The sequence below is a fragment of the Truncatella angustata genome (assembly GCF_020726525.1).
Source record: "Truncatella angustata strain MPI-SDFR-AT-0073 chromosome Unknown BKA67scaffold_10, whole genome shotgun sequence".
In the NCBI taxonomy this organism is placed as follows: Eukaryota; Fungi; Ascomycota; class Sordariomycetes; order Amphisphaeriales; family Sporocadaceae; genus Truncatella; species Truncatella angustata.
The window spans coordinates 1,098,077-1,122,945 of NW_025763390.1; the positions used below are offsets into that span (position 1 = coordinate 1,098,077).

The 24,869-nt window shown below is 50.6% G+C and overlaps 9 protein-coding genes and 3 non-coding genes across 12 annotated transcripts; 6 read left to right on the forward strand and 6 right to left on the reverse strand.

The window, feature by feature from the left end:
- Positions 1 to 33: 33 nt before the first annotated feature.
- Positions 34 to 931, forward strand: BKA67DRAFT_526200 (putative short-chain dehydrogenases/reductase; the record flags this gene model as incomplete). The annotated part of the gene is made up of 2 exons (XM_046098734.1): positions 34 to 489; positions 545 to 931. The coding sequence occupies 2 exons, from the start codon at positions 34 to 36 to the stop codon at positions 929 to 931; spliced, it is 843 nt and encodes a 280-aa protein (XP_045952610.1).
- Positions 932 to 1,227: 296 nt separating this feature from the next.
- On the reverse strand, positions 1,228 to 4,659 carry BKA67DRAFT_663961 (uncharacterized protein; the record flags this gene model as incomplete). Its single annotated transcript, XM_046108284.1, has 2 exons — positions 1,228 to 2,305; positions 3,734 to 4,659. The coding sequence occupies 2 exons, from the start codon at positions 4,657 to 4,659 to the stop codon at positions 1,228 to 1,230; spliced, it is 2,004 nt and encodes a 667-aa protein (XP_045952611.1).
- A 1,564-nt stretch (positions 4,660 to 6,223) lies between these two features.
- BKA67DRAFT_663962 (uncharacterized protein) lies at positions 6,224 to 6,918 on the forward strand (the record flags this gene model as incomplete). Its single annotated transcript, XM_046108285.1, has 2 exons — positions 6,224 to 6,826; positions 6,877 to 6,918. 2 exons carry the CDS (start codon positions 6,224 to 6,226, stop codon positions 6,916 to 6,918), a joined length of 645 nt encoding a protein of 214 aa, XP_045952612.1.
- A 1,021-nt stretch (positions 6,919 to 7,939) lies between these two features.
- BKA67DRAFT_663963 (uncharacterized protein) lies at positions 7,940 to 8,934 on the forward strand (the record flags this gene model as incomplete). The annotated part of the gene is made up of 2 exons (XM_046108286.1): positions 7,940 to 8,626; positions 8,833 to 8,934. 2 exons carry the CDS (start codon positions 7,940 to 7,942, stop codon positions 8,932 to 8,934), a joined length of 789 nt encoding a protein of 262 aa, XP_045952613.1.
- A 254-nt stretch (positions 8,935 to 9,188) lies between these two features.
- BKA67DRAFT_663964 (uncharacterized protein) lies at positions 9,189 to 10,656 on the reverse strand (the record flags this gene model as incomplete). Its single annotated transcript, XM_046108287.1, has 2 exons — positions 9,189 to 10,022; positions 10,087 to 10,656. 2 exons carry the CDS (start codon positions 10,654 to 10,656, stop codon positions 9,189 to 9,191), a joined length of 1,404 nt encoding a protein of 467 aa, XP_045952614.1.
- A 1,784-nt stretch (positions 10,657 to 12,440) lies between these two features.
- On the forward strand, positions 12,441 to 14,599 carry BKA67DRAFT_94268 (cytochrome P450). The gene is made up of 2 exons (XM_046109555.1): positions 12,441 to 13,389; positions 13,444 to 14,599. Exons 1-2 carry the CDS (start codon positions 12,890 to 12,892, stop codon positions 14,426 to 14,428), a joined length of 1,485 nt encoding a protein of 494 aa, XP_045952615.1. The 5' UTR covers positions 12,441 to 12,889; the 3' UTR covers positions 14,429 to 14,599.
- A 184-nt stretch (positions 14,600 to 14,783) lies between these two features.
- Positions 14,784 to 14,856, forward strand: BKA67DRAFT_t169. Its single transcript has one exon. It is a non-coding gene; the product is annotated as a tRNA-Lys (tRNA).
- A 489-nt stretch (positions 14,857 to 15,345) lies between these two features.
- On the reverse strand, positions 15,346 to 15,444 carry BKA67DRAFT_t182. Its single transcript has one exon. It is a non-coding gene; the product is annotated as a tRNA-Ile (tRNA).
- A 315-nt stretch (positions 15,445 to 15,759) lies between these two features.
- Positions 15,760 to 17,271, reverse strand: BKA67DRAFT_583239 (ribonuclease H-like domain-containing protein). The gene is made up of 2 exons (XM_046104055.1): positions 16,642 to 17,271; positions 15,760 to 16,566 (listed from the first exon to the last, which is right to left on the reverse strand). Exons 1-2 carry the CDS (start codon positions 17,179 to 17,181, stop codon positions 16,012 to 16,014), a joined length of 1,095 nt encoding a protein of 364 aa, XP_045952616.1. The 5' UTR covers positions 17,182 to 17,271; the 3' UTR covers positions 15,760 to 16,011.
- A 1,074-nt stretch (positions 17,272 to 18,345) lies between these two features.
- On the reverse strand, positions 18,346 to 18,417 carry BKA67DRAFT_t181. The gene has a single exon. It is a non-coding gene; the product is annotated as a tRNA-Gly (tRNA).
- A 172-nt stretch (positions 18,418 to 18,589) lies between these two features.
- On the reverse strand, positions 18,590 to 19,291 carry BKA67DRAFT_583241 (uncharacterized protein). The gene has a single exon (XM_046104056.1). The coding sequence runs from the start codon at positions 19,283 to 19,285 to the stop codon at positions 19,034 to 19,036; it is 252 nt and encodes an 83-aa protein (XP_045952617.1). The 5' UTR covers positions 19,286 to 19,291; the 3' UTR covers positions 18,590 to 19,033.
- Positions 19,292 to 22,405: 3,114 nt separating this feature from the next.
- Positions 22,406 to 24,616, forward strand: BKA67DRAFT_541096 (glycoside hydrolase superfamily; the record flags this gene model as incomplete). The annotated part of the gene is made up of 5 exons (XM_046100871.1): positions 22,406 to 22,531; positions 22,585 to 23,052; positions 23,101 to 23,217; positions 23,270 to 23,459; positions 23,520 to 24,616. The coding sequence occupies 5 exons, from the start codon at positions 22,406 to 22,408 to the stop codon at positions 24,614 to 24,616; spliced, it is 1,998 nt and encodes a 665-aa protein (XP_045952618.1).
- Between the last annotated feature and the right edge of the window lie 253 nt (positions 24,617 to 24,869).

Here is a 24,869-nt window from a genome sequence, read left to right on the forward strand (position 1 = left end):
TATTGACTTCTCATACCACCAGTACGAGAAAACATGCCAGAACAAACTGTTCTGATCACCGGCTGCAGCCATGGCGGACTCGGGGCGGCAATGGCGAAGGCATACCACGCTCGAGGCTTCAGAGTTTTCGCGACACTACGGAACACGAAGAAGGTCGGATCCCTAGGCGACATCAAGGGCATAGAGATCCTCGAGCTCGAAGTCACATCCGAGGAGTCTATAGGTCAATGTGCGAAGACCGTAGAGAAGCTCACTGGAGGATCGCTAGATATCTTGGTTAACAACGCCGGGACTTCTGACTCCATGCCGCTCCTGGATACATCAATTGAGGACGCGAAGAAGATGTACGACATTAACGTCTGGGCGGTACTCGCAATGTCACAGGCGTTCGCGCCGATGCTCATCAAGGCTCAAGGGACTGTGTGTAATATCAGTTCAGTGGCCTGCGAATTAGTCTTTGCCTGGGGGGTATGCCATGACTTATCCAGAGTATACATTTAAGTTCTGTGCTCACTCCGCGGTAGGTGTGTACAACAGCTCCAAGGCTGCAACGACACTGCTTTCCGAGACGCTGCGCCTCGAAATGGCCCCCCTTGGCGTGCGGGTCGTCACAGTCATACTCGGGGCCGTCGAGACAACCGGAAACGACCCTGCCAATAGAAGGGAACTCGAACTGCCCGCGAATTCGTACTACGAAAAGATAGCAGCCGTCATTAATTACCATAAGAAGGGACTGGCGTACACCGACAAAGAGAACGTCGATGTGGCAGCGAAGAACATCATCAATGATGTTCTCAGCGGTGGCAGTATTTTCATTCGCCGCGGGGTGGCTTCCACTGTTAGCTGGTTAGGCAACACGTTCTTGCCTTACAGGCTCTTTACTTTCCTGGTAAACAGAGACAGGGGACTTGCCGAACTCGCCAGTAAATAGATAACTCGTCGATATAACAAGACGATCCAGGAATGGAAATAGTAATACAGCCAATCACATCTAGCGTAGGAAAAAACATCGAGTTGATTGCGGAACGTAAAAATCGTATCAAATTGTTCTCTAAACTCAAGCGATCTAATGCGCCCAGCAAATGCCAGCACGGGTGATGAAGAAAGTAAGCACCAAACGTAATCGTAAAAATCATCTGCTGCAAAGGGGCCGGCTCGAAGTGAAGAAAAGAAGTGAAGTGAAAGGACCGAGCGGGCCGTGGAGAAAAGAAGGTCGTCCTGTCATAATCATGAACCCAGTGCTACCACTCCATCGTAATCGTGAATAGCAATGCCTGCAAAACTGCTGTGGCTTGAAGCAGTTGTCTTGATAGAAACAAGATCCTCAAACAGAGCAGACTTCGTCTTGCTGTAGTAGCTGATCAGAAGCGAGTCGGCTGCGTCAACCGTCTCGACAGCCAGCCAAACGGGCTTGCCCGCTGTGTTGCCTGCCTCGAGGGCCTTGGTCGCAATATCCAGCAGCTCAGCAGCTGTGTTGCGGTATGTCATGAAAACAGCAGAGTCTAGGTTGTTGAGCATCCAGCTGTCGAGGGTTTGGCCAGTGGTTGGGCACTCGATGGTGTATGCCCAGTAAGGCAAGTCTGCAACGACTGGCAGGCCCAGGGCTTCACCCAGGGTCTTGACCTGCGTCACAATAGACTGAAGAGCTGAAGTGTAGGTCTCGGTGTTTGTTGTCCAGCCATCGAGACCCCAGGGTTCCACATCCATGTGGATTGCAGAGAACTGTGATTCAGCGGATGCGTTTCCTTGGTACTGCTCCAGCCAGTTCAGCTGTGATTCCAAGGTTGGGTCGCCCCCTCCAGTAATCCATTGCGCGTTGCCCATCAATGCTTCGACGGCAATCCCGCTTGCATTGCATTGCGCGATGAAGCTCACGAAAACCTCGTCGCCCATATCGCGGTCGATGAGCGTATAGACCGAGTTAATCTCATTAGACTCGGCGAAAGACAAGAACTCGGTGACCTTGGTGTCATCCTGGAGTAAGTCCGACGACCAAAGCCATATCGCTCTCGCGGGTGTATTGTCTGTGGATGCTGCAGAAGTGGCTGAAGCAGATTCCGTGGTTTGACTGGTCTGAACAGCATATGTCGCAGTGACTTGGACTGCACTGGTCTGGACTGCACTGGTCTGGGCTGCACTGGTCCTGACACTGGTTTTCACAGTAGTCCGTACAGTGGTTTGAGCAGCATATGTTGCAGTTGTCTGAACCACCTGGCTCGTCTGCACCGCGTCTATTTTTTCTACTGCATACGCTGCGGCCACCGCGGCCTGTGTTGTGGAACAAGCACGCCTCTTATGCTGGTGTCTGTGGTTGTGAGACCACACTGGCGCAGCCAGTGCGACAACAATAAGGGTCAACCAATTCATCCTGGAATCGAGGTGTGGGAAAGGAACGGCTACGCGAAAAAGTCGCGTTGAAAGGAACGTAAGATAGCAAAAGGCTGGTGACCGGAAGCAGTGTAGGAATGTTGGAATCGCCGGCGACAACCAACATATATGTCTATCAACATGCGTTATGGGGGGGAAAAAAAAGCACCAGCCGCGTGGGCATGGGATTCTAGGCTCCTTTAATCTCTGGCCTTGTCATTGCTTCCTTGTAGATGAGCCACAAATACTCTACCGGGCCATTGGCTGGGTAGGCACTTTACGTAAATATTCATCTGCGAGCTACGAGGATTAGCATGCGACGGCGTGTTTGATGGCGCGGGGTTAACGCTGTCGAGAGCTGCAGGAGTATAAGTGGGCCTAAATAAGCAAACGCTGGACCGCCTAGACCAATCCCATCACATCTTACCCAAACTCCGAAACATTGTATTGCAAATTTATAGTAATGAGGCGGCAATGCGAAAACCCAGTTTCTACGGATACATAGACGTGAGATATAAATGCCCGATCACGTATCATCGATTACTGGTCCATGTAGCGGCGATGAGGTCATTGGAAGCTCTGCTGCCAAGGACGGGTACAAGAGAAGCACAAACATGGCCGCTCGGATGCCGCGGGAATAAAGGGTGAAGACCCGTTCCCTTCGTGTTCCTTTGCGTACATGTGCATTCGTGTTCCTTTGCGTGCACATCCCGCTGGAATGTCAGACTGTGGAGTGACTCCTTTTGCCCCAGAGGCAGAAGGAACACTAGCGATATTCCGCTGACTAGACGTGGTCAGATCTCCTGAGATTGCAGCGATACATATGCACAGAGCTTTGTTTGGTAAATTCAGACCACAACAAGAACAACAATAAGCATTCCATTACGCACGTCTATCCCCGGACATTACGGTCCCACAGGCCATGATTCATTTCTATACCTCATGACGTTTCAACATAGTATCATTACCATAATGAGAATGTCTGCAAGATGAACACTTTCGGGCGCGACAAGGATCGGCTGTCTTGTTCCCAAGCGGGCGGCTCCTGGAGGGGATAGTGGATGCCCACAGAGATGCGCTAGCGCAAGACCAGATGAACACCCAAACTGGTAGTGATTGGATCTGGCTGACCGATCGCAAATTGACAATGCGCGAGTTTCCGACGAGGGGCGGCCCGTCTCGAACACACTTGGTAGTTTAATAAATGATTTGGTTTCATGTTCAACTAAAAAGGGCTCAGCACCTCAGGGTGCATAGCGCTTTATGAGATTCCAAACAAAACAAAACATCTAATGCCGCTTGCTCACACCTACTAGCAATTCATCAAGTCCAGGAATAGGCTGTTGCCTGCACCCATTCTTCATACTTGGCAGGTTCCTGCCCCAGCAGTTCCAACTGCTGGCGATATGCTTCTTCCGTCATGCCGAAGCCCTGAGTTGCAAAGGTCTCATACATCAGCCTCAGGTCTCTCCCCCAAGCAACTCCAGCCTTGTCACCTATTCGTGCGCCAAATTCTTCTTCATAACGTTGCAGGCCCTCCTCGTCTGCGGCAGGCATAGTTATTTGCTTCCCCAATGCACTGGACCAGATCTTGGTGATCTCCGAACCTCTATACGCCTTTCTTGAACCGATCGCAATCTGCTTGTTGTTCCACTTCTGGGTCCTGTCAGAGACGAGGTTCGTGGCTGCAAGTGCGATATCCCACGGTGCTACGCGACTGACTCCCGCTTCGCCAAGCGGTTCGTCGAAGATGGCTCTTTCGATCATACTCTCTTTCGACCTCAAGTCATTGATGAAGAACAAGGTAGGTCGCAAGACTGTCCATTCGAACGCCAGGTTGCCGTGGATCAGTTTTTGTTCAACCAGTGCCTTCACCAGGACGTGTGCGGCCGAACAATGGCCCAGATAATGTCTGATGCCCTCAGTCGAATCAAAATCCATGCAGGCAGAGACATATATCAGTTTCTTGACTGAACTCGATCGAGACATACAGTCGAGGCAGTTCATAGTAGTGAACAATTCGTCTTCACCGGTGAGGTTGAGGAAGACAGTGTCAACTCTGTGAGCTGTAAGCAGTTCTTGAAACCAAGACGGGTTCTTGACAGAACCCTCCTCGATGACCACGTTCCCCTGATGCCATTGCTGCTGGTTCGCAAATTTGGAACGCAGGCGGGACGCGTCACTCGTCGGAAGAATGAGTTTTATCGTCGGATCTGTTGCAAGGAGTGGCACGAGACTTTCGCCGATGTGGCCCGACGCTGCCGTCACCAACACAACTCTTGACGTGGTCATATTTGATGATGCTTTCGAAATATCCTACAGGAACGACAAGCGGCTGCACATATGCACGTATACATTTTATGTGACCAAATGTCCCTTGTCGAGTCTTGCTTCGCGTTTTCCTCGCGCTCAACATGCCGCTTCTGCTTGGTAATACGACTACAATTGGTAATCAGCCTGATATTAGTTTCATATACCCCGCTCTGGCCCCATCATGACATAGAGTTTGTCGTTGGAGACCAAAGGCCGCCCAATGTTATCATGCTTCTCTGCAACATGTACGGTCTGTATGCGGTGATACCTGGCGTGGTAGAATATCTACACTATATCTTCCCTCGACTGCGACAAACTTATGGATATTTCCCTCCTTGTCCACTTGTGCTTGTTCTGCATTCGACCCGAAAGCTAAGTGTAGAGTATTAGTACCTTGTCGCTTAGGTAGCACCGCCGTATGAGAAAAATGGAAGTAGCTGTGCGCTGATACGAATATTATGGACATGTTTTTCGATTATCCTGGATTTCATTGTCGACAATGAGTCAAGCCTCGCGAAAGCCTGGTTTTGCAACATCAGTGTTTAAAAAGGCCCAGCGTTGCTCTATAGCCCTTCGAGGCCCCGCGACATTATCGTTTGAAGCAGTCGCTGATAGAATCACGAAACCTTTTCCACCTGGTTGTACGAGGATGCGTGCTGCCATGTCATCACTATCGATACTGACGTAGTGTATAATTACCTTTGATGGCCCGGATATTGAAATACTTATTACTTTAAATCAGACAATTGAGATGCCAGACGGAGACTGAGAACTTATAAACACTATGCTTTGCACAAGCCCCAGATATGTAGATATTGCGAGGCAATTGATAAGCGCCAAGACTGCCCTCAATCAAGGCCTCTGACGCGAGCTTGTACGTGTATCTATGTCTGGTAGACTTTGCATTAGTGGTGTTACAATAGGGCCAACCGGAACAGTGTTTCATGGTAGTAATAGGAGACGCGCCAAATGCAACGTAAGCATCCTCGCAGATTTGTGGACATACTTGATCTCACCCTAATGCCTAATCAACAACGATATCTTACAATAAGGATGCCAAGTGCAGCCAAGTTAGTTAAGTGCAATCTCACTTCTCACAAAACATGATGCTTTCACCTGGTCTCAATACGAGCGCCATCCATATAAGCCGGGCGTACTGGAACAAATAGGAGTATGCGGGGATGTATGCACCAAGGTTGTTCTGTGGCACACTACCACCCAATCGAGAGGGAAGCCCCTGTCAATGTCAACTTCAGCCTCTTCGCATAGGACTGTGCCGCCGGGTCGCATAGGTAGGTCTTTTTCCAGTTGGCCAACGCGGTCCAATAGGTCTGGGGACTTGCAGGCTTGTTATCGGGGACTTTTCAGCATCTCTAGGAGCATCGTTGAGATGATTGTGGAACGATCACCCTTAAACTCTGTCGATACCCAGCTCTATCTGTGCCAGAATCGTGATTCAACTAGTTACTACTCTGATTTTGTGTCACGCATATCATCACTTTGCATTGACTTTGTGCTTCGCTCTGATAGACACTCGCCCCCAATGCTCAAACAACTTGTATTACTGGTCGGACTGGCCTCAAGCCTTGTCAACGCTGCGCCGTCATATGGGAGTGTGGTGATCGTCAACACCGAAGAAAGCGCCGCCACGAGCCAGCAGCCCGAGACCCGTACCGGCTCTACGTCCGATAACTCTTGCTGGGTCAAGGAACTTCCAAACCGTGCACCGATTTTCCGCCACCCGCAGCCCGACTTATGTGTGCAGATCGAACCGCTGCGGCAGCTAAAGATTTATCACACGGCCATCTGTAGCAACGGTACCGAGGCTCTCCTCGCCCGCTACGACGTCCCTGGATGCATCGGAGAGCCGTCCAGTCTGGAGACCGTGTCTGAGGATCTGCTCAAGACCTGTCTGAGCATGCCTTCGAAGGGCGCTGGGAGCTACGCATTCTGGTGCGAGGGTGCCGCCGAGGCGCCGCCGCAGAAGCAGCCATCATCGGATCCGAGCAAGCCTAACAACAATGGCGGAAGCATCTGGGGCCTCCTCGGGATTTTGCTTCTGATCTTTGCCACGATGCTGTTGGTCGCGGTTATCAAGCTGGTATCCTTCATCCAGCGGGCTACTAATGCGGGTAACAAGTTCTTGGTATGTTCAATCGGACCCATCGTCCGGAGCTATGACTGACTTCATTTCAGGGTATCTTTGGACAGAGAGATGGAGCTATTGCCCTGAATTAGGCGACTAATTCGGACTTGGAGACTCAGAGAGGGGCTGTTCGTGCTGTAAAGATGGGATGTAGATGGCAGAATTAGTGCTTCATGTTGATGGCCTGTCTTGAGTGTGTAATGAGAATGAAAGCATACGAGAATGTTGGTGATCCTTATCAATATAATCTTACTGTTGGAGAAGACTAGTTTAGTACTTCTTATGGTGAACTCTTGCCATGTGTAAGCTAATCATTATCTCGAGAAGCTTTCTCTTTGCTTTCCCAATGGCCAAACGGACCAGTAGGTCTTCCTCACCCCATACATCTTTTTCGAAAAACTCCAAACGCCTTGCCGTACGAGAGTGCGGATGACTGGACGTGCGCTGCCGTGCTTCGCGGTAAACGAGCTGCCTCACATCTCGTGACTAGAGGCCATATAATATTGACAGCACCGCAAAGGAAGTGAGCGGATCGTTGGAAAGAAGCGCGCGCTGCTTGAAGCAAGATAGCCTGCCAGAATAAGCGCGGATGTTGGGTAACAACGCCCAGCAGCCAGTCGCGGCCCCTGTCGCAACGAAGTGCGAGACAAAGCGGTAAGCACGGACTACATCCGGTGGCTCCCCCGTTGGTTGGCTCACAAGATCCCGTGGATAAGTCCAGAATTAGCAATTCCTTTGTTTCAATCGACAGCGCGGCTTCAATGATGGCCAAAGAATCACTTTGGGTCTTTATGGACCTGGAGACAAAGCCGTTGGGTCTTCAGTATCAGGCAGTTAAATAGAAAATAGACCAGTGTTTCCATCCTGTTCACGATTTTCCTAGTCATTCCACAAATTCTCCTTCAATCTTTTCTCTTATTATAATCTCAGAGCTTATTCGACGCTGGAAGTCACTCGCTTTACTATCACATACCTCTTAATCACACACGCTCACTAGGGACATATTTGATCAGACCCATCCGAGGCTGGAAACCCACCAACTCAAACCCAACAAGCCACACCACCCAAACCATCTACACATCACGAACCAAAACAACACTCTAAGCTTTCAGAATGGCTTTCATCAACGCCCGAAAGCTCGTCGCCCGCGCCGGCAAAGGCGCCGCCACCAAGCAAATCGGGCTGTACGAGAACGTCGCGCGCTGGGTCGCGCGGGGCATCCAGCTGATCTTTGCGCTGATCGTGGTGGGCTTCTACGCGCACCGGGTGGACTCGGACCGGAAGGCAGGCAGCGCCGCGTCAGCGGCCTGGGTGTACGCGACGTTCGTGGCGGGGACGTCGTGCATCACGTGCGTGCTGTACTCGATCCCGTTCGTGCCGGTGCACCGGCTGTTCTACATGGACGGGCTGCTGGCGCTGCTGTGGCTGGTGGTGTTCGGTGTGTTCGCGGGCATCTTCCTGCCCAAGGAGTCTGGGACGGAGTGGGAGGGCACCAGCGTCCGGCTCATGAAGGTCGGGGTCTGGATCGACCTGGTCAACTGCCTGCTCTGGATCGCCACGTGCGCGTACGGCGTCTTCCGGACCTTCCTGGGCAGGAAGGCCAAGGCGTACGAGAACAAGATCGACGCCAAGCTGGGCGAGATGGAGGACAGGGCCATCGGCAAGGTCACGGAGAAGCTGCCGCCTGGCGTGACCAAGGTCGCCGAGCGATTTCCTCCAGGGTTTGTGCCTGCCCGCTTGCCACTGGGCGTCAGGGGCGTCACTGAGAAGCTGCCCCTAAATAGAGACCCTGCCCACATGGTGTAGATGTTCTTTAGACGGGCCAATGTCATTTTAGCCTGGTCCTTTTCTTGTATTATACAAAGTTAGCGTCATGGTGTCCACAAGATTTAGATTTGCGTTGATGTGTTACGTACCTGCTCTTGACGGTTCGTGTATCAATTATTTTCGTTTAATTCAAACCAACCCAACCTGCTACTACTCTCTTTGACAATCGCACATGCCAGTCCGTCAATCCAATGCCGGGGATAGCAACACCACGTTTCCCCAACACCATGTACGCGTCACCAAACGAAACTGAGGTGTACGTTGATGAAGTATTGTATTAGCATTTAGGTGTCCAGTATGTTACTTCTACCCTGTTCCAGATGGACCGTCCCGGGTATCATTCAGTCGTTCCGCGATCCATTCTCATTTCAAAGGTCTATATCAAACCCCTGAGCTGTGTTCAGCATATATACCAACCAACTGCCCAGTATATCCATCTCTGAGCAGTGCAACGCCTCATATCCCGGGTAAAAGTGTATATACAAGCGAAAAATAGCAATGGTGGGATCTCACCCCCCCAAACAGAACGCGCGCCTTATTCAGTGGCCATGGTTGGTACCGGCTTTGAGTGACAGCCGTCCTCCAGCTTCCTTGCCATGGCGTAGTTGATGCCGGATATGACGTTTTCTCTGTAGTCCCCGATAATCGCCCATGGTGCATAGTGACATTGCTTGGTAACTTGATTCCAAGTCCATGCAAGGCATTCTGTCGAGTGGGCACCGCATTCCTTGACACAGTCTTCCACAGTCTCAGTGTGTTCCACGGTCGTACTGTGTTCGTCAAGGCGGCCGACGAAGTCTGTGTTCAGTCTAATCGGTTCGGCGACAAAAGACTCGAAGTCTGCGGCACCATAAATCCTTCCCAATTGCCTCCAGAAAACGGGCTCTTTCGCGCCCTTGAAATGTTGGTTTGTTTCCTCCATTTTGACAGGGTCGCCAAGCCCGTGAAATGAAAGGAGTGGCAGACAAAATCGATCCGCCCACATCCTGGTCATATGTGGAGGCTCGCCGTTGAAGAGCCTGGCATACTTCTCATCCAAGTAGACGCCGGTCTTCATGAGAGTAGTTGCCAGGAGCTTGTCACCCCACGTGGCCGAAATGGATTCGAGATGGGCACCAGCCACAACTTCGGGATGGCTGTCAAACAACTTGGCCATGGCGGCCCCGGAGATGACAGCTGACGAACCTCCGTGGGCGAAACGTCCCAGAAAGTCGCCAACGGGGTTTCCGAAATAGTGAGGTTGTCTGAAGTCGAAGTGACCCAAAGTCAGGGCCAGGGAAGACTTGATGAGGTAGGTATCATCATCAGACATGATGTACCACTTCTTCTTTGGTAAGTTTTCCCAGGCATACTGCAGGCCCGATATAAACTGAACGATTGTGGGTTAGCGCGGGTGCAAGGGGGCGCTGGAGAGGTCATGTAGACTTTCTTACCTTCATGGCATCTAATTCCCAACCATTGCCCTTGGCCAGCGTGTCGGCCATGAAGTAGTCTTCAGCATCGATGGCATCAGCAAGCAGCTCATATTTCATGAGGCGTTCACTCTTGGCGTGGCCCAAAAGCTTGTTGTTTTGTATCATCCAGCCGATAATGTCGACAGTGGGCACCTGCTTTCCGCCAGCGGTCACGTACGACCTCTTCTGTTCGACGGGAGCGTCCTGGACGATCAAGATATCGCTGTCGAATGTCTCGTTCCCAAGAGCTGCCAAGACGTTGGGAACTCTGTTTCTGGTGCCAAAGCCGGTCTTGAGGATGATGGCGACGTCCTGATCCGGGTCTATGGGGTATTTCTGCTCCTTGAAGAGCCACTTGTCGCTTGGGTATTTATGTTGGACATAGTCGGAGGCTATTGTGGTCTGCCACCGCAGGGCTGAGCGTATTTGGCTGTCGTAGGGGGAAAGGACGTAGATGACGAAGAAACAGGCGAAGAAGCCGACCAGGAGCAGACGCGGGCGTGAGAGTCGTGCAAAGATGAGCTTCTTTATCCGCGTGCCATTGTCCATGGTGTCTAATCCCATAGCGGTATTGCGGACGGCAGTTGACTCGCCTCGGAATGCAGCGGAGTACGGAGTTGTCGGTCGATCGTGGGGGGGTTGATTCGATCCCAAGGCAATGCAAGTCTTGGTGCTTCGCTTCCCTTGCCGGTGCTATGACAGAAGCGGTGGGTTCATGGGTTATCGGTGTCTAGGAAAGCCTTGATGGGGGCGAGGAAGGACGGGGACGAGGACGGCAGCAAACACATCTGACCTCACAATGGCGATGGGAGGAATGCAGAAAACAAAACGAGTGACAGAGGTGAGATTTCGAATCGGCCGAATGACGAGTCCTTTCAGGATCAAGCAGAATTGCACCGACGCAAGTCCAAGTTAGTTCTGGCGGATCCTATTTCTGGGATGAGGACGGATGAAAAAGGAGAAGGGGATCGACTGATTCGACAGGGGTGTGTGCGCGTGTGTACTGCATGGCGCCGTATTGTATGTATGCATGTACTATGTGTACTATGCGTGGCCTAGGTCAGGTTAGTTGCTGTGCTGTGCTTAAGAACTAACTAGGTTAATAATAAGTGTGTCTTGGGTCTTGAGGGTACATTGTATGGATCCCGCAGCAGCAAGGTTGGTGCAAATGCAAACGGCAGGCTCGCAGGCAGGCTCGCTGTGCGGATTGCAAGACCCAAACACCACTTGATCACCTTAATCCAGCACGCACCCGCTGAATCCCAGCGGACCATGACGCCTGTAATCGACGATAGCCCGCTGCGGCGGCGGGGCCAGCTGAAATTAGTTCCTGCAATATGCCCGCTGATCAACCCCCTGTCTGGCCCTGCATCCCACACTTTGCACACTCCCTGACTCCTCTCCCAGTCCGAACAAGTAAGTTAAAGCGCGCGCCGTCGCTTTTCTCCCTTGCCGTGACAGATTGCCTACTGAAGCTGATCCGCACACGCGCTGTGCAAATTACGGGCTACCGTACATCGTCGGGAGGCTGTGCACCACTTCACTCTCCAGCAGATTCGGTCTGGAACGAGCAAAGTCCACTGAACACCCTGAACTGCCGGATCCCACGGTCGAGAACAGCTGCTCACTAACCGCTGGCTCGCATAACCGAAATTGCATTCCCATGATAGACACCACTCCTGCTGACGACGACACTTGAGGGTCACATTGAGCAGCCAGCAGCCAGATTCAAATCCAACTGCCCAGCCCTGCCCAGCCTGAAGAACAGCTTTCCTAAAAGTATGGCAAGCTGCAATCACACGCGCCGACAGGGCTCTCAAAATAAGCATCAGGACTATGCTTATTCGCCCAGGTCAGAATCAATCAAGTGCCTGCCTATAAAGGTGTTGCTCATACGTCATCCACAGCTGCTGTCAATCCAATGTGTCATTGAGCCGCTTGATTTGCTCATTACCTCCCACTGGCGCTTTGGGCAAGTGTTTACGCAAGCCTGGTATCAGTCAAATTGTTCGATATATCCGAATGGACATCTGTCATCCCAACTGACCCAACTTGCCGAGTATTGTCTTGGCAGGTTTTTCAAGGTTCGAGGAAAAGCGGCTCACATGACTTCGGACATGAAGGTGCAGCCCTGCATGATGCAAACACTTATGGAATACAACAACTGCCATCGCTGGCATACATACCGCATGTGAATAGCTGTACATCGTTCCTTTCTTATTCACAGCTTCCGCGCTTTTCACCACGATTCTGCTTCCCTCGCACTATCATTTATTCACATTTCAGAAATGGCCCCCAAATGTAGCCTGTCGCCATGCGACAAACAGGGACTAGTCTGTTGCCAACAGAAGCAAACAGCTTTTTCACCAACCTCCCATGGCCTCCAATTTGTGGCGTAAAGCACTGTTATGCAACATCAATCCCAAACCTAGATCTCCTTAAATCTTGCAACCATACCTGCATGTTTGTTTGCAAAATGCCGAATCTATTTGGCTTCTTCGATCCGGATGCGGTGAATCCCACTTTCCAGGCCGTAGCGGCTCTGGCTGGCATCGGCATCGCAATGTTGTTCTACCGCCTCTATCAAGTCCGGATGATGTTCAGAATCGCTGCAAAGCAGCCTGGAGTTGTACGTGTGGTCGCAATGACTCTACCTGAGTCTCTGGAATGGCCCCTGCCTATTGCTCCGTTTGAAATACTGACCGCTTGCGATGCATGCAAAACCTGCCTATATTGCCCGAAACCGCATCAGTGAAGTTCGCTGATGTCCATCTAGTTTTTGATGCCCCATTCATTCCTTTTCGGCCATCTAGTTGTATTCGCGAAGCTTGCTATCAAGAAGAAGATGCCTAGAGATGCTTCTGGCCAAAGTATGCCATTGCTTCTGGCCCAAGAATACCCGGAAGCCCTGAAGGCTGGCTGTATCTATATGGACGTTTGGCCGATAAGCGCGCCAATGCTGGCCGTGTTTCATCCGGACATGATGGCCCAATTCACGCAGGAGGACAGTCAGTTGAAACATCCATATATGCATTCCGAGTTTCTACCGTTCACTGGTGCCAAGGATCTTGTGTGTTCCGAGGGTAGAGAATGGAAAGCCGGTCGAGCGATCTTCAACCCCGGGTTCTCGACAAGGAACTTGCTATCACTGATCCCGAACTTCATTGAGGAGGTATTGGTATTCAGAGACCATTTGTTTGACTTTGCAAGGAAAGGCAATGTCATCAATCTGGAGCATGCGACAACTAATCTGACTGTTGACATCATCGCACGGGCGGTCCTGTAAGTTTCTATCTGCACTCTCTATCAAATGCTGTTTACTGAACAGCTGAGTAGAGGAGCACGCGTAAATGCCCAAAATAAGCCAGTCAAATTTCTTGAAACCATGCTGGATCAAGTTAAACTACTCTACTTTGACCTCGACCTGAAGAAAGCTTTGAACCCCCTTCGACCCTTCCGTCACCATGCTCTCAACCGCACCTTTCGTAACGAGATGATGCCGTACGTGCAGCACGCTGTTCAAAATTACGAGAAGATTGAAGGTCCAAAGACAATCTTGAACCTTGCTTTGAAGTCCTACGTTGAGGAAGTGCAGGATGTCTCCACGCGAGGCAACATACCGCCTGAATTCTTGGACCTGGTCATCAACCACATCAAGATGTTTCTCTTTGCTGGCCACGACACTACTGCAACTACAATGGCTTACGCTTATTTCGAACTATACAGCAACTCTTCAAAGCTGGCATTGCTGCGTGCTGAGCATGACTCTGTCCTCGGTACAAATGTGCTTGAAGCAGCATCCCGTATAGCCGCTGACCCGACGCTCTTGAACCAGATGCCCTACACGCTCGCCGTCGTCAAGGAGACGCTCCGGCTGTGGCCCGTTGTGGGGACCGTTCGCATCGGCTCAAAGGGCTTCATGCTTCACAACCGGGAAACTGGAGTTCACTACCCTGCAGAGGGGTTCATGCTGTTTGGCTGCTCTGCTGCTGCGCACCGCAACCCAAACTTTTGGCCTGACCCCGACGTCTTTATTCCTGAACGGTGGACTATCCGCGACGAGAACGATCCTCTCCATCCGGTGAAGAACTCGTTCAGACCGTGGGAGCAAGGACCTCGGAACTGCATCGGACAAGAGCTGGCAAGCTTGGAACTGAGGCTCATTCTAGCGTTGACAATAAGAGAATTTGATATGGAGATCGCCTATCCGGAGGATGCAGAAACATTTCAGGGCATCAAGCATTATCAGATCCACCCGGCCGAAATGATCACTGCCCATCCGAAGGGTGGCATGCCCGTTAGAGTTAACATTAGATCTTGAGGAGCATATCGCAAGTCACGGCACTTGTACATAACTCTCGAGAGCGACTTGTGCGCATGTTTAGACAGCCGGGAAAGACTTTCAGGCATAGAGTGGGAAGGAGGGACACAGATGCGTAGACAAAAGTAGATAATTAATGCAAAAGAGCGGGACATACTCTTGGAGATGTACATACCCGGTGCTGACTCAACCTGGCTCAACGTGTACCTTCTCATAGCTTACCTAAGCCCCACCAGACATAGATATGGGTATGCTCTCTTGCCGTTTCCGGGAATATCCTGACCATGATTTGGCCAGCCCGGCGCTGCCCGACATAGGGCATGACAACCGCATCATGCTTCAACAACAAAGACCCGCCTGGTTAGCTCAATCGGTAGAGCGTGAGACTCTTAATCTCAAGGCTGCGGGTTCGACCCCCGCATCGGGCTCAATTCCTGATGCATCTCAGTTGACTGAGATAACTTTCTTTTTGCGTTTTCCCGGCTTGCTCGGATCATTAACGCTTAGTGGACAAAGCGGAGACTAGGAGCAGCATTGCGGGGCTGTAAGAATTTTTTGACGCTGGGCTTCTGGCGCTAGGCAGTGAAAGTCGGGTTGGTCACGAGAGCAACTTCTTTCCGATAATTGAAGAGTGCCAATGCCATATCCATATGCGAACAAAATGAACGTGTTGCACAGCCATGTGCAGCCGAGCAGTGGGGAGACAAGGTGCATGGTGGTGGTATGGCTATAGAAAACCTATTTCTCCTGTGAACTTTAGTGAAGTTGTGCTCGAATACATTGAATCCAAATACACTTGTGTTGTTCTCTCATTCAGGAAGGACCAATACGATTATACGACTGGAGGGCCTACCTACAGTGCTATATATATACACATGCGAGCATGCACCTGTCATTGCAAACAGCAAAAAGCAACTTGCTCAGCCACAGGATTGAACTGAGGACCTTCGCATGACTTGATATTACCAAGATAGATAGTATTAGTACGACGCTCTAACCAACTGAGCTAGCCGAGCTTGTTGTTGAAGTAATGGCAAGTTATGGGTGAATAAGTTGGTTGGGCAACACTGCGGTGGGTACTGTTGTGGGCTTCCATTGTGACAAACCTTCTGATCGCTTGAAGGCATGAAGGCATGACTCGTTCCTCTCTTCCCCTTTCGTGGTATGATTGCCCCACCGGCTTTGGAAGACTTTAGAGATGGGGCCCAGGTTCGCTATAGCATCGATTGATTGACCGTGTTTAATGAGCCAGTGTCATCTTAGATATCGTTGGGACCAAACAGGGACACGGCCGCATTGCCACCGACTCATGTTGGGAGGAAACACTGATACGATAGTAAGGCATGGGAAGTACCCATGTGTTGCAGCTGAGTTTTAATTCAGCAGAGCCAGATTATTAGTCGCGACACATTCAACGTCCATTATAAACCGTCCACATATGATGTCTTCTAAGTTTACGACTTGCAGCCCCTCAACGTTTTACACAAATACTGTAAAGAACCCCGTCGACTGGGCAGTGGCATCAACATGGCCTCCAGGTATATTATGCTTTTGCACAACGTCCAACTGCCTTGTGACACCCATTAGATCCGTCCACCCATCAAATCCGTCCACTTATCACGTAAGTATTCATCTGCAGCTGCCCTTTTTGCGGCCGCATCAGCAACGTCATTCCACTCTCTAGGAATCTTCCAGAATTGAATAGCAACGTCCTTGTCGTGCCATCGCTCGACCTCGCCGAGAAGCATTTCCCACAAGTCCCTGTTCTTGACGTCGGCCCTAGCGTTCGTCTTCCAGCCGTGCCGGATCCAGGTCTTGACCCACTTGCAGCAACCCTGGACCACATATGCCGAGTCCGTCGCAATGATTATTGTGTAATATCCCTCGACGTCCCAATCTCTAAAACGAAGGGCTGCTATGACAGCACGGAGCTCCGCACGGTTGCTGCTCTGGATGCCATCGTCGCCAAATGGGCCCTTCGTCTCCAGACGGCCAGATCTTGTGCCGGCCCCGATTCCGCGTCCCGGTCCATCCACAAATGCCCACCCGGCTTTCGGGTTCGGCTGCCCATTATTCAAGCACGCGCCGTCTGTGAAGATGAGGACTTTGTGTGGATCGCTCCGGTGAGTCCACTTGGCCTGTCCGTGAACTATAGTTTAGCCGAACTCTCATGGCAGCCGAACTTGAACGTTGCAAATGAAAACGCTGCTTACCAGTTGTGATGGCTGCAATGTCCGACTCGTGAATAGCTCGGTTGGTCTGATCGAAGACGAAGGTGGAAAGAACTTGGTAGGAAAGACGCGACCAGTGCCTCTTCTCATCTCAAGGCCAAAGTCAAGAGGGATCCCATTACGCGTGACATAAATCGGGCCTAAAACCATGGGCCAAGGTAGTCGAACGGCTGCGGCCTCCTCTTCGTTGTTCGAGCGATGCAGAGAGTGCGGGCCCCATCTAGCATCGATCTCTGCTCTTGCCGAGGGACTCAACTCCCTGTACATGGCCTCTGTGTCTGAATCAACAACCTCGTCATCATCGTCATCATCATCGTCGTCATCAACACGACCGTGTTCATCTTCTTCGCTCAGGACATCGTCCATGAAGCTGTAGTCCGTGCAACACCTCCCACAGGTAACGAGGCCATGCGGACCACACACAAGTCGACCGTTTGGTAACGTACATGGACCCTCTTCGTCATCACTGCTACTAGGCCCCAATGGCACCATACCCTGAGCGAGGTACCAACCTAGAGGCATCTTCTAAACCACAAGCAGGATATTAGTTGTATTTAAGGTTTGCTGAAAGTGTGGCAATATGGATGACTATAGGTGGCCACAGTGTACGGGGAGCACTCCGTACACTAAGGCGACGAGCTAGCGGATCACCGAACTTGGGAAGTGGTGATCACGTGACTTAAGCCAGTAGGTATATGTCCACTTTCCGTACACCGATATTCTCTTTTGTAGACTCAGACATCTATATACTAACTGCTTGACAGTACCTGTACTTTCATTTCACGCTTGGAGCGTTACACTTGCGGTCCCACGCTCATGCGAGCACCGTATTCACCATCCTATGCTCGAGTAGATTTAGGCTCTTCCTTTCAGTGCGTCATATCTGACTTTCACTACAACAGTGTTCTATATCAACTGTAGAAACTGTCAAAGAAAGACCGTGGCATAGTGCAAACCGCAAACGGGTATGTGAATGTAAAGTCTTGCGGGGCAGCTGGAATACCCCGAGGTTCAAACACGCCCCACTCATTATCTCCATGAAAGGCACGAGCTGCAGGAGACTTGAACCTTGCATGATAGTAAATGCTTTTGGAAACCTGCATTACATTATACCTTATGTAGACTGAGAGTTCTGTCTTAGTTCTTAAAACGGAAGTCTGAATTGGCAACATTTCTAACTTGTTTACGTAAGGTGTTTTCCGGGAATTCTAAGGCTAGCATTCTCTCAGTGCCTTTGCGGCAAAATATCCTCCACATCCTTACAACCATTATTCTGGAGTATAATTATCTCGTGGTTTACGTACTTCGTGGGCCAAGTGAGCAGAGCGCTACTTTGATAAGGACTCGGGCAAAAGACAAAGCCCGGATGCTCCATCTCAAGAATACGTACTCAAAGAAGCTCAATCTAGCAAACAAAAGGAGCTTCAATATTGACTATTTTCGTACTTAGGCCAACGCCAAAAGACAACCAAGCAACCAACGGGTAGGTAGTTATATTTTTCCTTGGTGTCGTTCAGCCGTTCTTGGTATGGAACGCTGAGTTGTTCAACAACAAAGACATGGATTAATACCAGAAGTTATAGTGAAATGCTTCACATTAGAAACTACGGTTAGGTACTCTTCATTTTTACGCTTAATTCTGCTACCTGATGGTCATCAACCATCTAGTGCAATTGGCAAAAAGAATGCTGCATCCAGGAATCGAACCAGGCTCTAGCGCTTGGAAGGCGCTAATGATAACCACTACACCAATGCAGCATCAGGTGGTAATCCAATGTTTGATGTCGGAGATTCGGTTTATTGACAATTATATTAATCTGCTGTGTGGATAGAAAACGCCAGATCATGGGGCTAGATCGTGAGAAACCCAAGGGTTTATTAGGAGTGGTCGGCGCCGAGATCTGATGGTTGACGCGCTACGGACTGTGGCCCCACTACTTCTACAACTCGGATTTCGCGTCACGCGAACTGGAAGGCTTCTGTGTCACGCTATTAGAAGCGATGCAAGATTCGTACGTCTTCAGAGCAGGCTGATTACCGGCGCGTTCAGGACAGGCCGAAACTGAAATCCATTTAGACGCCGCGCAGTTATAACTTGCTCGTCAGCCACAGCCCCCTTGAATCTATCTGCTTTCAAGCTTGGGTCTCTACGGAGTGTCCAGCCAGTACTTGATGCATTTGGGCATCGACGGCAAGTACGCTGAAACTCAGCAGGGATTGTTTCTACTGCCAGCTACGTGGGCTTTAATGTTTGGTATTCTCGAAGTCCCACCCGGAAATATCAAGTGCCTTCGAGCTTTACTTCCTGCTGCGCCATAAGCTCATGAGCATGGGGCTTTCGTCCATATACAGCGATGCTAACAGTGGACGTTGGCTATGAAAGTCTTTCATGACTCTGAAGGAGATTAATGCTGGGAGCACCAATGAATACTGCGAGCGGCAATAACACGCTGGACTGGGCCAAAAAACGGGCATTTTCGTATTGTCTCATGCCTACTCCTTGCAACATCTTGCGAGAAATCCCGTCAAGTCCGATCAGCAGATTTCTAGCGACAAAAGCGCCAACTGTCTTCCACTTTAGGTCTTCGGGCCATTCATTGCCTGTTGTACATATGACTGATGGCATCCACCGGCTTATGCGCACTCATCGGGCAGTAGGACCGGGACTTCGATTATATCTACGAAGTCAACTTTCTTCATCCATTGGCCGTACTTTCGAGCTACATCGGTGTCCCGACCCATAGACTTGGATCCTGCTACTAGCTTTTGCCCCGCTGCTCGAGAGTTGTTCCATGCACTAAGCCATCCGGTGACCAGATATCACTCTAAATGTTGTGGCACTCAATCCAGCCGCCAGGCCAAAGGTTCTCGAAAGCGCTTTTCATGTCATTTTTGGGAGCATTGAAGCAAGTAGTCATGTATCCCGCGTGGGTATAGAGTTAAACAAATGCAAAATTACCCAAGGATCCTCCGCGTCGTCCCGTATAAAGGACACATTCGGAGGCGCATTGCCGGCTGGATAAGGCTGGAAGCAGTCCCCATCACCTTGATTTATAACTGGGCTGCAACCGCGCGAATTCTATTGCCCAAATTCCCGTCTTGGTGCAATATCTAACACATACTCTGGGTCGCTTATAAACGGCGCCAAAACTTTTTGTGTTGAAGATCTAGCTCGTTAGCGATGCGTTTTGTGACAGATTGCCATACTTACCAAGACGATCCTGTTCTATCTGTCACTCGTGTATTAGCCAGAAACCCAGACTGATAGGTTACCTACACCATCGTTCGGTAGGAAGTATTCTTCAACTGGTCAGCTCATTTCCGCCGTTGAGGTCACTTCGGTATACTTACAGCTTTCCTTGGAGCCATAATAGGTGCGCCCCCTCCCATCTCATCATTCACAGTGACGAGAACCGAGATCGTTATATTACTGCATATAGTCAAGACCTGGTCTCTCTATTCATCTAGACGTTCTGCATGGAATCGCGATGAGCGGTGTCAACATCAATGCTCGGATGAACCGCAAGCTTAACGTTAGGATGGTATGCGACTGCTACTCAGCCCCCAAGTCGATGAACGTCTGACTACGTTCGTTTTCGTCGCTGCTTCTGTTGGCAGCGCCTTGCTATAGTGCCATATTGGGCAATGTTGTTTAACATCGTTATCGATCGCTGATGGAAATTGTGGCTGTGAGGGGTACTTCCATACAGATGAATGTGAGCTCCCCTTGCATGAGGGACTTGCCAGAGGGTGGTTAAACCCCGTTGGTCCAAAGTCGCCGAGACAGGATCCGGGCCGAAAGTACAGGGTCGCACCGCAGAGACATGACGAATGTGCCCCTAAGCACATTGAGAATTTTCTCCATCTTGCCTCGTGCAAAAGAGTTTGACGTTCGAGCGGTTCGGCATCCGGAAATCTGGGGTCGAAGTAAGAACACAAAGTCCGTTGCTTCCTGGCATTTGCGAGCTTCGCGAGGCTCAAATAACACAGCGGGCTTGCTTTGGGCTATGCAGCTACCACCTCACTATTTCATTGTACAGTTGACGAAGTGTTGATCGCCGTATTGAGACCTTGTCCGATGCAAGTTGAGAGTCAAGCACTAAATGGAACACGATAGTAATACGAGATATAAGTGGTCTCTAGTTTAACAGAAAGCTCAAAACATGCACATCCTCGCCACTTCGAGAGGCGAGCATTCTACTGCTTGTGATGATATCTAATAATCTACACCCTTGCACTTCCCTTGAACGCTGCTGCCCCTGGGAGGTGTAGAATGGTAAGCAGAGGGTACTATTACTTAAATAAGTGGAAATCATACTCATTTCAGGTAGCTTATATTATCGATTAACAGCAACACCAACTCATGCGACAATTCCGCCAAAGGATAGGCGGCGAGAAGTAGTTACACGAGCGGCGCAGATCCGAGCCATGTAGCTGACTACAAACTACAATGTACTGATATTCTAGTTGGGACATCATCGCTTCGATATAAGCTTCACGACGATACTGTGCCGACTATCTGGGCTTATTCTAGGAGTGTTCGCAACCGATGATATGTGAGTTACACGGCGAAAATCGATTACATTCTCGTTTTATTCGAGGGCCCTGTTGCTGCCGTCGACATACTGGTCTTAGGCAAAAGACCTCTGACAGCCAGGGAGAAAGATTTGACGGAACTGGCAAATTCCCTCCCAGCCTAGTCCGAGTAACAAACATTATCAGAGTAATGCCGCAAAATATGGAAGGTTCGTGGATGTGCAACACGCAGTTTCACTGTAACGGCCTAGAGAGAGCCTTCTACTATATCCTGGCAACTGTCTCAAGGACGATGAGAGGGACATATTTTCGGGAAATCCGCATAGGAGCTCAGACTCGGCTGTAAGATGTACGTCAGAGAAAGCATGACGAAGATCAGGATTTTACTATGATGAGTCGAATACGATTGATAAGCCGAAACCTTGATCACTGGAGACATTAACATACGATGGAGATTTTCAGGACAAGGTTGATAGAATACTGGTCGGGACTGTCCCATTACGTAATACCGTACATCCCATTGTGGCAGGTCACCAGCCACGCCCAATCGTATACGGTCCCTCGTCGCATACCTTTACAGATGGCGAACCTCAACCGACTCCCAATGGCGGTCGCTTGAGAAGAGTTTTTCCGCACGCACGCGTCTTTAGCCTCTTGGAAGCAATCTCAGAAGTACTTCGCGTGAATGGTTTCCAAGAGCACGGTCAACACTAACCCGTATTTATTTCGAGATCGACGACGCTGTCTTTCCAAACCCCACAACCCCAGTACCCCGCATAACTGGGATCCATTCATCGTGGAGTATTCCACCTATCATAAAGACAGTTCGGGTCCAACCGATCAAAAGTGCCGCTCAGTGTTGCATTCGGATGTTGATACGGTGTATACCGATCTGCCGCTTAGATGCCAAGTGGTTGTATCCTCGTCTTTGACACTAGTCTCGCGATACTTGATAGGTGCGCATACGTTGGCGAGCCGCATATCTTGGTTCGCACGATGCATACTCCAAGCATGGCGAGAATTCCCCAAACTGACATCGTAACATTCTCCAACGGTCAACCCCAATTCTTGACGGTGCCTGCAGGACATTGATTTACCCGGAGACAGGGACTGTATATAAAATGACGCGCGGAATTCGCTCGCTGCTCAAAGCTCGAAGTGGCAAGCAGTCCCGTCTGTCACCTTTCTCAACTCTTCGGTGTGCGCTATCATGGTTCACTCCCGCTTCCTTGGCCTCTTGGCAGCAGTCACGCCGCTAGCTGCTGCCCTCAACATCACAGTGAGCTCTGAAGGCGGCAATGTCACGAGTGGGCATCAATATGGCTTTCTGCACGAGGTCAGTAGGGAGTATACGGTTAAGTTAGCTTGGAAGACTGACATGAGCATTAGGACATCAGCAATTCGGGAGATGGTGGTCTTTACGCCGAACTGATCCGCAACCGAGCCTTCCAGTCGAGCTACTCATACCCGTCCACGCTCGAGGGTTGGTATCCCGTCAACGGCGCTGCCCTGAGTCTCCAGAACCTGAGCACGCCTCTTTCTGATGCCTTGCCCACTTCCGTAAACGTCGCTGTAAGCGGAGACAGCGCCAACGGCACTGCCGGTCTTTACAACGATGGTTACTGGGGAATAGATGTCAAGCAGAAGACCTACACTGGCTCCTTCTGGGTCAAGGGCACTTACAGCGGTAGCTTCAAGGCTGCCCTCATTTCCAATATCACTGGAGAGGTCTTCGGAAGTGTTGCTGTCGAGTCAAAGAGCACTGCTGATGGGTGGGTGGAACACCCATTCGAGTTGATCCCCACTGTTGATGCTCCCAACTCCAACAACTCTTTCGCGCTTACCTTCGATGCTGCCGTAGGTTGTGCTATCCTCTTGTCAAGCCACGCAACTGACGCGAAATAGTTTGCCACGGATGGCTCGCTTGATTTCAATCTTGTCAGCTTGTTCCCGCCGACATACAAGGGTCGTGCTAACGGTGTTCGAGTCGATCTTGCAGAAGTTCTAGAGGGTTTCCACCCCGTAGGTTTTGCCATAGAATACTGCGACGACGCGCACTAACAGGGACAACCAGACTAATTTGCGCGTACCTGGCGGTAACATGCTCGAAGGATTGGTTAACAGCTCGTACTGGGACTGGAAGAACTCCATTGGCCCTCTGAAGAACCGTCCTGGTTTCGCTGGCGTCTGGAACTATCAACAGACCAACGGCCTGGGGCTTCTCGAGTACCTTGAGCTGTCTGAGGACATGAACCTCGAACTTGGTAAGTTCTTGTACAGTCGCTGAATCGTCCCCGGAATCGCACTAATATGTATTTATGTAGTCGTCGCAGTGTATGCTGGATTGTCGCTCAATGGCGATGTGACTCCTCAGGACGAGCTGCAACCCTTCATTGACGATGCATTGAACGAGATTGAGTTCATCACAGGTTCGGTCGATACCACATGGGGCGCAAAGCGTGCTGAGTACGGTCACCCCGAGCCGTTTACTCTGAAGTACGTTGAGGTCGGTAATGAGGACTGGCTCGCCGGCGCTCCAGTGGGCTGGGAGACCTACAAAGAATATCGTTTCCCCATGTTCCTCGAGGCCATCAACGCTGCCTACCCCGACATCCGGGTCATCTCATCTGGCTCGGTGCTTGACAACTACGCCATTCCGGCCCCTGCTGATGGTGACTACCACATCTACGGAACCCCCGATGACATGGTCGACCAATTCGATCTCTTCGACAACGTCGAGATTCCCCATCTCATTGGTGAGGCTGCCGCTGTACACCCAAACGGCGGGTCCGCCTGGAACGGTGGTCTCCTTGAGTACCCTTGGTGGGGTGGCTCCGTGGGCGAAGCCGCCTCCTTGATCGGATACGAGCGAAACTCGGACAGGATCCTGGGCGCTCTGTACGCACCCATCATCAGGAGCCTGGACAGATGGCAGTGGGCGACAACAATGATACAGTTCGCGGCCGACCCTGCGCTGACGACCAAATCCACCAGCTGGTACACCTGGGAGCTCTTCGCCGGACATATCTTCACGCACACCCTGCCCGCCACCGCCGACTTCGACCCCGCCTTTTATGTCGCGGGTAAGAATGCAGACACCGGCGCCTACATATTCAAGTCCGCTGTATACAACACGACCGACGGCGCTGATGTGCCCGTGTCGCTGACTTTCGATGGCGTTGCCGCCGGGACTTCGGCCGAGTTGACCCTTTTGACTGGACCAGAGGATCCCTATGGCTATAACGACCCATTCACTGGCGTCAACGTGGTTACCACCACCAAGACCACCGTTACTTCTAACGGTGACGGTGCATTCGAGTTCACATTGCCGCAACTAAGTGTCGCCGTCTTGGATACTGGTGCCGTAAGCAACTACACAACGAGGTCGACGAAGTCGATGAAGTATGGGAAGCGAACTTGAAACTACAACATAAAGTGACCGTATGGCAAGTAGCAACATGACAGGAGTAACTACATGAATAAAATAGAAATAAGTTCTCATCACGTTGATTCTTTTTCTTTTCTTTTTCTTTTTACTTTTTTTTACTTTTTTCTTTTTTGGAAACGTGGCATGGATTCGACACCCGAGTCTTCCACAACAACTGAGCTTCAACACTCTCACTTGAGAAGATCGCTTGATATACTTAGTAATAGCCCGCCGCCGATCATAAGCT

Bases quoted from the DNA above. Each gene is read 5' to 3' on its own strand.
- BKA67DRAFT_583239 (XM_046104055.1), bottom strand. From the start codon at position 17,181: ATGCCTCTAGGTTGGTACCTCGCTCAGGGTATGGTGCCATTGGGGCCT. The intron at 16,567-16,641 runs GTAAGCAGCGTT...GTTCACGGACAG, and splicing joins CATTGCAGCCATCACAACTG to GCCAAGTGGACTCACCGGAG.
- BKA67DRAFT_94268 (XM_046109555.1), top strand. From the start codon at position 12,890: ATGCCCCATTCATTCCTTTTCGGCCATCTAGTTGTATTCGCGAAGCTT. The intron at 13,390-13,443 runs GTAAGTTTCTAT...ACAGCTGAGTAG, and splicing joins ATCATCGCACGGGCGGTCCT to AGGAGCACGCGTAAATGCCC.
- BKA67DRAFT_583241 (XM_046104056.1), bottom strand. From the start codon at position 19,285: ATGCCATCAGTCATATGTACAACAGGCAATGAATGGCCCGAAGACCTA.